General features: G+C 37.5%; 1 protein-coding gene across 1 annotated transcript; it reads right to left on the bottom strand.

The window, feature by feature from the left end:
- Positions 1–3043: 3043 nt before the first annotated feature.
- On the bottom strand, positions 3044–13821 carry LOC125273087. Its single transcript, XM_048198356.1, has 6 exons — positions 13727–13821; positions 13434–13456; positions 10606–10935; positions 9921–10262; positions 9459–9592; positions 3044–4354 (listed from the first exon to the last, which is right to left on the bottom strand). Exons 1-6 carry the CDS (start codon positions 13819–13821, stop codon positions 4250–4252), a joined length of 1029 nt encoding a protein of 342 aa, XP_048054313.1. The 3' UTR covers positions 3044–4249.
- Between the last annotated feature and the right edge of the window lie 927 nt (positions 13822–14748).

Genomic DNA, 14748 nt, shown 5'->3' with positions numbered 1-14748 from the left:
TGTGATGATCACTCTATATGTCAGACAGGGGAAAAACACACATTTACATTTTTCATTTCATTGTTACATTGTTTCAAGCCTTCACAATGTCACTATATACTATAACACCAAAACAAATGTCAATCAATGTAGAAAGATTAGTTTTGCACACATAGTTTTGTAGTTACAACATCTAACAGCGGGGGTTAACTGGTCATGTTAACCAGATAAACCTTGACCTTTATTACATCTCACTGTAGAACAGCCAAAGACCGCTAAAATACATACTGTAGGACTGGAGGACAAGAATGGAGGAAATCATCAATAGATGAATCCAACATGAGCATGTGTTCTGGTAAACTATTCAACAGCTCTCAAGAGAAGGACAAGATTGAACCCCAAGATCAGAGAAAACGTGGACAAAACAATCTGGAAATGCCACCTGAGGATAACCAATCAGGGAGCAAAAGGGGGATATATATATATATATATATATATATATATATATATATATATATATATATATATATGTTTTTTCATTTTATTAGATATAATTAAATTTCTTAATTTGATAAATGGATTGAGGCCTACCGTTTTTAGATATTAGTACAGTGTTGTGGTGGATATTAGTGTTTTTAGAGCACATGTGGTTGCAGTTACTGGTCAAAAGCCCACATATCTGTGATATTCTGGTTTGTAGAATGTAGATATGGCTTGGGTCTCATGCTTCTGAGGGACTTTTCACCTGATTCATCATCCAGAAGGTAAAATTATAAAATCAGCACGTCTCCTCAACAACACAAAGTCATATGATGCCTGGAGCACAGGACTGAAACTGTGCAGAAATGTTCACACACATAAGTAGGTCTACGTCTTTCAACTCAACTCAGAAAGTCACTATTTCCAGCCTTTACTAAGAGAAAAGCGACATAACGCCACTTAACGTCAGATGTAGGCCTACAACTCCAGCGAGAAGACCATGGGCGAGTGGAGCTCCACTCTCAAACAGGAAATACATCACCTCCACTTGTGTTTTGCTAACGTCTACATCCACCCCAACCCTAAACCTACCCTTTACAGTAATGTGATGTATTTCCGCCCTTGAGTGGAGCTCAACTCGCCCCTCAGGCTGCAGCCAGCCCCTAGATCACCTCAGAGATGACGTGTTTTTGTAGGCCAACCAGGAAGTTGTTCCCATAGACTTTTGGAAAATCGCAGAAAATAAGCTCTGTGTTTAACAAAGGGTTATGACACTTACACATTTTGTCTATCAAGATAATCCTCACAAGTTAACACAACATTTATACATTTTGAAGCCTAAATAAAGTGGTCAGATATAAAAAGCTAACAGTAGGCTATAAACGGACTACAGCACACCATGGTTGTGGATCAACGTCACTCCTCAAACTTTATTTAAAAAACAACTTTATTTAAAAACATGCTTGCTGATTATGATCTGCGCTGTGTATGAATACTTATCCACTTTTTCATGAGAAATGCTGTCCAAATCTCCTGTTTGTCATGATGACGTCTAAAGTCCCCGCCAAAGGAAGTAGTCCCTTTTAGCAATTTGTTAGCAACTGCCGTATTTAAGACACAATAAAGGTTTTTTAAAAAATCACAAGCTGGTTATAACTGGTGTGTTTTATGTCATAGATCAAAGTATTTCGTGAAAATATTTTGAGGCTTTGTTAACCACAGACCTTATTTCAGGCAATTTAGCAAAAACCCATTCAAAAAACCCATAGACTTTGGGGCGATGGAACCGGAAGTCCTAAAATGCTAACTCGCTTCTGGGTTTTGCCTACAAAAACACGTCATCGCGGAAGTCAACTTCGATGCCACCGCCCGCCGAGTTTATGACGTCACTCGAAGACCAGATCATGTACACATTAAACATTAAGTTTTAATCAAATAAAGTGAATAGTGTATCGTTCTTATGCTACATGATATCATACTATTACTACTTTTACCAGATCTTTCTAAAGCAGAATAACGGTATGCAATTCCAAATTCAGCATTTTGTGCTGATGGACAACTGCAAGCTGCATATTGAGCCTATGTAGCTACATAAATTATATTTGCTATCCGGCAAAAAAATTACTGGTATTTCCACCTAATGCTTCCATCTTTGGACAATCTCAAGGATTCTGGGAGTTCTGCTAGCTGTTGCTTTCAACTTCTAGAGAAAACTGAAATAAACACCCCAGAAATGAAACTAATACTTTATTTGACCACTAGAGGGACCAGACTTATTCCCTCAGGATAAATGCATTTTTTGCTTTGTCAAACATGCTTATTATATTTCGGTAAATAAAGAAACAAATAAACAGATGCATTGCTAAACCATAAAGCAATCGACCATGATAATCATATTTCTCATTATTGTTCCCACAAAAATGTTTGCATTTTTTTTTTTTATGTAGCTGTACTGTAGTAACAATCATCATAATAACTTAATGTTTGCCGGCTGTTTCCCTATTTATTATTATTATTATTATTATTAATATTTTTTTTTCTGCAAGAACAACAACCCACACAGTGTGCCCTTGTTATAAATTGCCTGATATTTCATTAATACATCAAACTAAAGTGTGCACTACAAACAGTATGATTATTCTGCATTAGTGCGCCATCTAGTGTCATAAGTCAACACTCAAAGAATCCAGTTATTATGAATCAGATGTTTTTAATGCTATTTATCACATGAACATACATATATCTTTCAAGTTATTCAAAAAAAAAAATCAAATCTGGAATTATTTATTACTTGTTACTCAAATCATGAGGTTTATATATTTATATGTTTTCAGATGTCTGTCTAGTTTTCTTTCCTCTTCCTCTTATATCTTACACACTAACTTTGGCCCCAGTGTCACATAAATACACAATCTTTGAAGTTCCTTGTTTCAGAAAAGAAAATATTGTTGTAAGTTTTACTTAAAGGACACTTGAAGTTAACAGAAAATAAAAGAAAATGAGCACCAGATGGAAGAAAAACTCTAAAATTTGAACAAAGAAACAAGAATGCTGCTAAAAGAAAGAACAGTCTGGAGCTGAAGGCTTGAGCTGAGCAGAGTACTTTAATCAAGGCAATCATCTTCATCAAACAGTGATAATATTATACAAGACAAACATAATCACAACACATACAATAATTAAAATACGCTTGACAATCACAGCTGAACAGAACTGAAAGAGACATGAGATGGAAGACAAGTGACACAACAGTCTTCATCTCCTCACATACCAACAAATAACATGAAAAGAACTAATCAGCAACTCATAAAATGTCACAGATCTTTTGTTTAATGAAGATGAATATCTAATGTATGAAGACTTAAAACAGTCTTGCTATTATAGTAAATACACTCTCAAAAATGCTGGGTTGTTTCAACTGAAATTTGGGTCAGATATGGACAAACCCAAGAGTTGGGTTAAAAATTTTATTCAACTGTTGAAACAACCCAGTATTTTTGAGATTTTATACACATGTAAAAATTCTGTTGTAACATTCCTCCAGACAAACAATACATTAAGTATTTCTCAGGTTTCAGAATATAAATTATTATTTTCCATAAAATCGTCTCAGATTTGGCCTGTTTATTTATTTATTGAGATATCTACCTCAAATTTGGAACACAACTTTAGAAATGTTTAGAAATGAATTTCATGAACTAAAAACCAATCCCAATCGAACAGCAAGTTGGAGCTGAACTCGGCAGGAAAATGGCCCTCCAGAACCAAGTTTTGACATCCTGGATCTATAACTTTTTTTTTTTTTTATTTATTTATTTTTTTACCTTTGCCACTTCATCAGTGAACTGCCAAGGGTCTTCTTTAAAAAGTGACCAAACTTGCATCTCTCAGAATGTTGTTACGTTTATATAGTGCAACATATATGAAACAGATGATGATGTGTCACTGTTTCTGTCTGAGTCACTTTAGCAGCTTTAAAATACATCAAGCACTCGCTGATATATTGCTGGTACCGTGTTGCTTATTTCTCATAAGCTCTTTAAGGTCAAATGTTAACTTTTAATTTATTTAAATCACAAAATATATAAAATCTAAATCTAATCATCAGTTTTTGATGTCATATTGAAATTGGTTTCAGTGTTTTTTTGTTTTGTTTTTTTACTCATATTAGTACAGACTACTGAAATCTTGATCACTCTTGAAGAGTGTTTCAGCTGATCCTCTTCTCTACATCACTTCCTAATACTCTTTAGTGTCCCTTTCGATCAAAGTATCAAAATTATAAATGATGTTAGATTGTTTTACTAGCAGTCTCGGCCTGAGGCTGATTTAAGGATGCGTCCTCCTTCAAAGGAATACCATTTGGATCAGGTGGTGAGTTACCATCATCATCCTCCTGTAAGAAAACACATTCACAAAAGTTAAAAGTAGTGAGGAGGATTGATGTTTTTAAGTTACACACAAAAAAATAAACTCAGCAAAAGAAGAAATGTACCTTTTTAATGTCACAGTGATCAAACCACTAACACGGACAATATAATCAACAGAGATGTACGCAATTACTCCTGGGAAGTGCTTTGTTTCCTAATGTTCCATGTAATGATATCCTATCAATTTTCTAAACTTTTGAAAACCCAGAGCCAGTGCAATCACAGTGAAAACATCCACCTGCAATATATACATATATACAGGTGCCTCTCAAATTAGAATATCATGAAAAAGTTTTTTTTTTCTTTTCTGTAATTTAATTCAAAAATTAAAACTTAAATATATTCCAGATTTATCAGACATAAAATATTTCCAGACTTTTTGTTTTCATTTTGATGATTACAGCTTGCTGCTCATCAAAATCAAAAAATCAGTATCTCAAATTATTAGAATATTTAATTTCAAGTTCTATTAAATGACCATTCTCAGGGTATAAATACTGGTTTAGGTCAGTAATGGGGAAGTCTGCTGACTTGACAGTTGTCCAGAAGACGATCATCAAGACCCTCTACATTGAGGATAAGCCAAAGAGGGTCACTGCTGAAAGAGCTAGCTGGTTCACAGAGTGCTGTGCCAAAGCATATTCATGGAAAGTTGACTGGAAGGAAAAAGTGTGGTAGGAAAAGGTGTACAAGTGAAAGGAATGACCACAAGCTTGAGAAGCTTGTCAGGCGAAGCCGATTTAAGAACTTAGGAGAGCTTCAAAAGGAGTGGACTGAAGCTGGAGTCAGTGCATCAAGAGCTACCACACACAGATGTCTTCAGGAAATGGGCTACAACTGTCACATTCCATGTAGCAAGCCACTTCTGAACCAAAGACAAGGTCAGATATGTTGAGAAAAAGAACTGGACTGTGGCTCAGTGGTCCAAAGTCCTCTTTTCAGATGAAAGTAAATTTTGCATTTCATTTGAAAATCAAGGTCCCAGAGTCTGGAGGAAGAGTGGAGAGGCACAGAAACCATGTTGCTTGAAGTCCAATGTGAAGTTTCCACAGTCAGTGATGATTTGGGCTGCCATGTCATCTGCTGGTGTTGGTCCACTGTGTTTTCTGAAGTCCACAGTCAACGCAGCCATCTACCAGGACATTTTAGATCACTTTATGCTTCCTTCTGCTGACAAGCTTTATGGAGATACTGGTTTCATTTTCCAGCAGGATTTGGCACCTGCCCACACTGCCAAAGGTAGCAAAAGCTGGTTCAATGACCATGCTGTTACTGTGCTTGATTAGCCAGCAAACTCACCTGACCTGAACCCCATAGAGAATCTATAGGGTATTGTCAAGAAGAAGATGAGCGACACCAGACCCAACAATGCAGATGACCTGAAGGCAGCTATCAAAGCAAAGCTTCCATTACACCACAGGCTGATTGCCTCCATGCCACGCCGCATTGATGCAGTAATTCATGCAAAAGGAGGCCCAACCAAGTATTGAATGCATAGAAATGAACATACTTTTCAGAAGCCTGACATTTCTGTTTAAAATATCATTTTTTTTATTGATCTTATGAAGTATTGTTATTTATCGTGAATTGGTGGGTTTTTGTTAAATGTGAGCCAAAATCATCACAATTAAAAGAACCAAAGACTTAAAGTACTTAAGTCTGTGTGCACTGCATTTATTTAATACATGAGTTCCACAATTTGAGTTGAATTACTGAAATAAATGAACTTTTCCCGGACATTCTAATTTATTGAGATGCACCTGTGTATAATATATATATATATATATATATATATATATATATATATATATATATATATATATATATATATATATATATATATATATACACACACACACAGTGGGTACGGAAAGTATTCAGACCCCCTTACATTTTTTCACTCTTTGTTATATTGCAGCCATTTGCTAAAATCATTTAAGTTCATTTTTTTTCCTCATTAATGTACACACAGCACCCCATATTGACAGAAAAACACAGAATTGTTGACATTGTAAGATCAACAGATCCTCAGATACTTTGATCTCCTGAGATATGGACAGCACAAACACATACAGCCATTTGTCTCCACACCCCACAGAATGAAGTTGCGGGAAAGCTTCTTTCCATCCTGTCCTTCCTTCACATTTCCTCCTTCTCCCAGACTTCCTTCCCTTTACACATTCTTCCCATCACTCAGTTCACTTAAAAAGATTATATACAAATTATAATGTTCTGTCAATGCAAATGAATTAACAGTCATGTTTGGTATTGTTTGAAATGTCTCAGTGCAACTGGTACAATGGTCTCGTCTACATGGAAGTAAACCAAAGGTATTAAAGGTTTTAAGAGTTTAGGGATATTTTGGTTGCAACCATGGGTGTGCCTCTTTCCCAGGGTCTTTAATCTAAATTACCTCCTGTTCCACAGCAAGGTGCAAACCCCCGAGGTCTGTGACCCTTGTCAATGCAAATTCTGATTATAAATTCATGCCCCACATTGGGGGATGTTTTGTCTTGGTCTGAGTATTTAAGGAAATGTTGCAAAAGGCTCGGGGCGACTCTGTATTCAGATGAAGCCCGCATTGTTGAGTGTCCAGAACACCCAGCAATGTGTATTTTTATAATGTCAGGTATGCATCTTACTCTATTTCTGAGCATTTGATGTTTTGTATTGATCATCTTTGAATTGATTATGTAATTGGCAGTTACAGTTTTGAGTGGAGCATAGGGCACACCAACTGTGATTTTAGAGCTCCGACTAACGCTTGGCATTAGTTCAAGTGTAATTAGACTGTAAAGGCTAAAAAGGGAATTTCCGTTTAGGACAACAAAATATTGATCGACCAACCTATATAGGGTGAGCCTTACCTCTGTTTATTGTAACGTTACTCTAGCTAAGTGTACATGGGAAACCATGGCATAACCAAACCAAAGCTACTATAAGAGAAGTAATATTGGTTGGCTTATCTGTAGTAGTGGTTATGACCTCTGACTAGAGTTGGTGTTACTTCAATTCAAGTGTATACAGATCTATGGGGGACTACACAAATACTTTTAGATAGAGCAAGCATGAAAGCGGCCTTCTAAACAGTATAGTCAATTACCTCTGTCTAGTGACCAAGACTGGCGAGTTTGTGATCGTGGGCCCGCATAATTAATGAATGGCCAGTACGAGGACCCTGTGCGACACTGAGATCCGAATGAACAAGTACAATAAGAGTAAAGAGTTAAATAGAATATTCAAATGTAAAGCCAAATTATTATACAAATGACCAATAATCAATTGACATTCTAAACTAAATTCGAGGTCATAATAACATGGAGTCAGATAAAAGATTATTTGGAATTAAACTACTTTGCCACGCTGAAAAGACGGAACGCGCAAGAAACCTTCCCCGTCCTGTGGGAAACCACCATTGGGCCGATGGGGCGGGCCTTACAACATTTTTGCAGATTTATTAAAAAAGAAAAACTGAAATATCACATGGTCCTGAGTATTCAGACCCATTGCTGTGACACTCATATATTTAACTCAGGTGCGGTCCATTTCTTCTGATCATCCTTGAGATGGTTCTACACCTTCATTTGAGTCCAGCTGTGTTTGATTATACTGATTGGACTTGATTAGGAAAGCCACACACCTGTCTATAAGACCTTACAGCTCACAGTGCATGTCAGAGCAAATGAGAATCATGAGGTCAAAGGAACTGCCTAAAGAGCTCAGAGACAGAATTGTGGCAAGGCACAGATCTGGCCATGGTTACAAAAAAAATTCTGCTGCACTTAAGGTTCCTAAGAGCACAGTGACCTCCATAATCCTTAAATGGAAGACGTTTGGGACGACCAGAACCCTTCCTAGAGCTGGCCGTCCGGCCAAACTGAGCTATCGGGGGAGAAGAGCCTTGGTGAGAGAGGTAAAGAAGAACCCAAAGATCACTGTGGCTGAGCTCCAGAGATGCAGTTGGGAGATGGGAGAAAGTTGTAGAAAGTCAACCATCACTGCAGCCCTCCACCAGTCGGGGCTTTATGGCCTAGTGGCCCGACGGAAGCCTCTCCTCAGTGCAAGACACATGAAAGCCCGCATGGAGTTTGCTAAGATGGTGAGAAATAAGATTCTCTGGTCTGATGAGACCAAGATAGAACTTTTTGGCCTTAATTCTAAGCGGTATGTGTGGAGAAAACCAGGCACTGCTCATCACCTGTCCAATACAGTCCCAACAGTGAAGCATGGTGGTGGCAGCATCATGCTGTGGGGGTGTTTTTCAGCTGCAGGGACATGACGACTGGTTGCAATCGAGGGAAAGATGATATCCTGGACAAAAACCTTCTCCAGTGCTCAGGACCTCAGACTGGGCCGAAGGTTTACCTTCCAACAAGACAATGACCCTAAGCACACAGCTAAAATAACGGAGGAGTGGCTTCACAAAAACTCCGTGACTGTTCTTGAATGGCCCAGCCAGAGCCCTGACTTAAACCCAATTGAGCATCTCTGGAGAGACCTAAAAATGGCTGTCCACCAACGTTTACCATCCAACCTGACAGAACTGGAGAGGATCTGCAAGGAGGAATGGCAGAGGATCCACAAATCCAGGTGTGAAAAACTTGTTGCATCTTTCCCAAAAAGACTCATGGCTGTATTAGATCAAAAGGGTGCTTCTACTAAATACTTAGCAAAGGGTCTGAATACTTAGGACCATGTGATATTTCAGTTTTTCTTTTTTAATAAATCTGCAAAAATGTCAACAATTCTGTGTTTTTCTGTCAATATGGGGTGCTGTGTGTACATTAATGAGGAAAAAAAATGAACTTAAATGATTTTAGCAAATGGCTGCAATATAACAAAGAGTGAAAAATTTAAGGGGGTCTGAATACTTTCCGTACCCACTGTATGTATATATATATATATATATATATATATATATATATATATATATATATTATATAATTAGAATTATATAATAATAATTATAATTATAATACTATACAAAATGAATTAATATCACTGTTCTTTTAAAGGATTTGTGCACAGTAAATGTCATATCTTGTTAAATTAGCTGTATGTAATACTTACAGTCTGTTGAACTGCTGTATGGATCCTGCGGCGACAGTAAACCACAGCAACAGCAGCAGCAGCTGCAAACACCAGCAGAACAGCAACAACTATTCCTGCTGCAGCACCTGAAGACAGACCTGAACCTGGAACAGCTGAAGACAGACAGTTATTATTACTGGAGAGTGAATGATTATACCTCCAGTACTTCACAATATCTTCCACTGCTTATTACTCATTTATACTTTTGTCATCAGGTGTATGACATTTAACTGATAAATGGCGGCTTCTGTTATTGTTGAATCAGCATCAGCACTTTGAGCTCAACTGGAATCAGTGCTATCAGGAAAACTGGCTGATATTATGCATTTTTCATGTTAATAACATTAGTCAAAGTGTTATTTTCCACAACCTAACAAATATTGAAATGTTTTGTAAATTCCTCAAAAGAAAATGCATTGAATGACTGAATTATATACTCACCAGTGACAGTGACATTGAATCTCTTCACTGTAGTGATGCTGAAGCTGCTGTTGATGATGATGATCTTTAGTGTATATTCTCCAGAGTCTGTGTTTCTGATGTTTGTGATGGTCAGAGATCCAGTCTGATGATCCAGCTTCAGTCTGTCTCTGAATCTCTCTTTACACCGATCATCTGTACAGATCTTACTCTGATCTCCAGTGATTTCAGCAATGAGAATCTCATTAAAATACCAAGTCTTCAAATCATTCAGGTCTTTTGTTACACCAGGATCTAAAGTGACAGATTCTCCCTCCTTCACTGATTTTCTCTTCACTTCATCTCGTTCAGCAGCAGAAACAGCTGAAACACAAACCAACAGATGCTGGAGGATGTTTTTGTGGTTAAAAAAAAAAACCCTTCACAACATGAAAGAACTGTGAACACGACTGCCACAGAACAAGCAGTCGACACTGTAACTGCTGTCAAAACAGTTTGCCAATATAGTTTAGTTTTAAATCAAAATGAACTGTTTAATGATGTAAAGTGAGATGACTCTACAAACTTAACAGTAAAGAGAGTATCTATACTGTAAATGAATTAATATACAAGAAAAGAAAACTCTGAATATCATTGTAAAACAAACAAACACATTAACAATGTGCTTTAAACATAAATGAAAATTAAACATTCATTAATGACTCACCACTGACGGTAACACTGAAGATGTTTTCACTGTCGCTGCTGCTGAAGATGATCTTTAGTTTATAATCTCCAGAGTCTGTGTTTGTGATGTTTGTGATGGTCAGAGATCCAGTCTGATGATCCAGCTTCAGCCTGTGTCTGAATCTCTCAGTGCCATTATTACACTGAACATCTGTACAGTTATAACTGAGATCTCCACTGATCTGAGCGATGCGAATGTCGCTGAAATACCATTTAATCTCTTCTTCTTGGTTTGTTTTAACGCCAGTATTTAGAGTGACTGAATCTCCCTCATTCACTGACACTTTATCTGAACCAACACCAGATGCACCTAAGCAAAATATACAATAGTGCAGTGAAAATGTTTTTCTACAGATCATAAAGATTGTGGGTAGTGAAATATGTCTGGATTCATAATGTAACACATGCAAACAAACGCACTAAGAACATCACTGATTTACATTCACTGAACAGAAAAACATACACGAGTCTCACGAAAGAATAAGTTCACTTTCAAATGAAAATTAACCCAAGCTTTACTAAGCCTCAAGCCATCCTAGGTGTATATAACCTTCTTGTTCATGATGAACATAATTGAAGAAATATTAATAAAAATCCTGAGTTTCAGAGCTTTATAAAGGCAGTGAACGGGACCAAAGAGTATGAGTTGAAGAAAAAAGCTTCCATCCATCATAAATTTGTGCTCCACACGGCTCCAGGAGGTTAATAAAGGCCTTCTGAAGCAAAGTGATGCATTTGTGTAAAATAATATCCATATTTAAACAAGTTATGAAGTAAAATATCGAACCTTCTGTATTCAACATGCGCAGAAAGTGTGAAACTCTCACAGTTCACAAAGCTTACGCTACGTCATGCGCCTTCCCTATTAAACATACAGAAAGAGTGCAATTGATGTGACGCCAGTTTACACTTTCTTCATAACTTGTATATGGAAGGCAGTCTGGCAGAAGCTAGATATTTGACTTCATAACTTGTTAAATATGGATATTTTTTACACAAACGCATTATTTTGCTTTAGAAGGACTTTATTAACCCCCTGGAGCCGTGTGGAGCACAAATTTATGAAGGATGGATGTGGGTGGAAGCTTTTTCTTCAGCTCAAACTCATGCTCATATCACGGCCTTTATAAAGCTCGGATGCGTCAGGATATTTAATGATATTTCTTAAATTATGTTCATCAGAAAGAAGAAAGTCAAATAGGATGGTAAAGTAAAGCTTGGGCTAATTTTCATTTGAAAGTGAACTAATCATTTAATGATCTTATAGGCCTACAACACAAAATCTATGTCCTGATTCATATTTTTGACCCCCTTTCCCTATACATATATTTACACATTATAATCAAACATTTTGATAAACTCATAATAAACATTACATAGTTAGGTGAATAGCAACCATAAAAATACTTAAGAGAATTATTTTCCACCGCATTGACTATATATACAGTGCCGCGTTTTAATAAATATATTTTAGTTCTAAACAGCTCACGTAAATAAGGTGTTTAGACCTACATTTTATGAATTTGGCAGAAGCTTTTAACCAAAGCTACATTGGATCAGTTTATACAGGAAATAGATGTTTGTCACGTGACCTAAATATGAGTCCACTTTTATCCTTTTTTATTTAAAAATCATTAAAATGTGTTTTACTGATCATCAATTTATTCTCAAACTAACATTATCCCTAGTCCAACTATCACAGCGCCAAATACGCGGATATCCTAATATGGGACAAAAAAAAAAATCGACTCAACAGCGGAAAAGAGATCTTTAAAAAGATCTTACCGTGTCCGAATAAAAATAAAATCACTTACAAAAATATTAAATAAAAGCTTCATTCTTTCAGTTCCCACTAAACTGAAAGTAAACTGAGTTTCCCTATCGTGGGCGGATTGGTCATCTGGGACCTCATGCAAATAACAGAAGGGCCCGACCATTCTTTAAAAGAGGGGGGATCCGCTGATCCTGGAGAGCCACTGTCCTGCAGAGTTGAGCTCCAACCCTGAAAAAACACTCACCTGCCTAACTCTAGCAATCCTGAAGACCTTGATTAGCTTCAGGTGTGTTTAATTAGGGTTGGAGCTAAACCCTGCAGGAGAATCGCCCCCATGAGCAACGTTGCATCCCTGCTTTATGTGAGCAGGACCGGTCAGTTTTAATATATTAAAGAGAGCAATGACGTAGTGAACGTTCCTTTCCTTCCGTTTTCTAACTGTGCGTTTACACCGCCGCCGGTGACAGGAGGTCAATCTTTTTCAACGCGAGCCGGCGGCGCGGCGCGTTTTGGACAATGTGAGCGTCAAGGAGAGTTGAAGCAAAGAACTTTTACTGACTCTTTTGTTGAAGTCAGGCCAACTTTATGATAATGAGTTATGACGTGGTTCGGTCCTTCGCTTGAGAGGATCCAGAGAACGCAGTCGTGTAAACTTTGGTTCCGACCAAACATTAGTTCCTGAGCAAAATGGAAGAGATGGATAATTGCCGTGGCGGGTTTCTCACTAATATACTACGTGTGTCCCTATTTGCGTACAGGGGCATAAATAAGAAAAAATATGCGTGGACCAAGGTCTCTGACATTATTGTTTGCATGCTGAAATGGCATAGCTGTATGCCTATATATTTACTATATAAATATAGCTGTATGCACTATATAAGCCTAATGACATTTAAATAATTATTTTCTCCAGCTAAGCACTTTGTTCTCTGGAATCCTCTCAAGCGGAGGACTTCTAGATTCTGATTGGTTGACGCTCTCGCAAAAAAAAAAAAAAAAAAAAAAAAAAAAAAATTATGTAGGCTCCCACTTACCCAAGACTTTTGCTTCTGGAACCCTGGAAATGAGAAAGGATGGCAGAGAGTAAGGCAGACTGCTGTAACTTTTCAGAATAAATCAATTAGTTAGACTGCCTGTCAAAAAAGTTATGCATTCACTTTAATTAATAGTGTAACTGAGCCTACTGACCTTTAACCCAGGACAGCCACCCTGAGCAAAAGTGAGTACACCCTAAGTGAACATGTCAAAACTGTGTCCAAAGTGTGAGCACCACTGTTATCTAGCACTGCCTTAATCTTCCTGGGCATGGAATTCACCAGAGCTGCACGGGTTGTTGCTGGGATCCTCTTTATCTTTAATGACATCATGGAGCTGCTGGATGGTAGACACATGGTGCTCGATAGGGTTCAGGTCTGGAGACATACTTGGCTACTCCATCACCTTCAGCTTTCTCAGCAAGGCAGTTGTCATCTTGGCAGTGTGTTTGGGATCATTATCATGTTTGAAAACTGACGTCCAGGCCAGTTTCTGAAGGGAGGGCATCGTGTTCTGCTTCAGTACGTCACAGTACATGTTGGAATCCATGTTTCCCTCAATGAAGTGCAGTTCCCAAGTGCCGGCAGCACTCATGCAGCCCCAGACCATGATGCTACCACCACCATGCTTGACTGAAGACACAATTTTCTTGGTACTCCTCACCAGGGCGTCGCCACACATGCTGGACACCATCTGAGCCAAACGAGTTTAGTCTCATCAGACCACAGGACATGGTTCCAGTAAGTCATGCTCTTGGACAGGTTGTCTTCAGCAAACTGTTTACTGTTCACAAATCAACTAAAATGACAGACTGTACATAAAATGATGCATGAAGAATTGATACTCTGCAGAGAAATCTGCTACATTTTGTAAATGACTTACCATCACTGTTATCTGAGATGCCAACTGCAGCAGGAAAGATGAAGACCACAAAAACAGGATCTAAAACAGAAAAAGGTACTTCAGTGAACAGTGAAACAACTGATTCAGAAGAAGAAATGACAGTCAAGGAAAGCTGTGCAAGAGTTTGGACCAAGCATTTGTTCACGTTTATGTTTGTTATTATTAATTCAGTCATTTTCATTATGAGCATGTATATTTTCAACCTGTTAAATAATACTGTTGCTGAAGATGTCTTTGGATTTGAATGCAATATTATTAAAAGACAACACAGATAAAACCTATTGTCTTTCTCTGTTTTTTACGGCTTTAAGCTCTCAGCCAGAGAAATGTCTAAGTCTGGCGTATTATTTAACTTTCTAACTCAGATTTGACCATTTTTTAATGGATATGTATTTTAAGTATAAGTATTTT

Source organism: Megalobrama amblycephala, linkage group LG7, assembly GCF_018812025.1.
Source record: "Megalobrama amblycephala isolate DHTTF-2021 linkage group LG7, ASM1881202v1, whole genome shotgun sequence".
NCBI lineage: Eukaryota > Metazoa > Chordata > Actinopteri > Cypriniformes > Xenocyprididae > Megalobrama > Megalobrama amblycephala.
The sequence above is the reverse complement of the archived record's forward strand: the minus strand, read 5'-3'. Positions and strand labels throughout refer to the sequence as shown.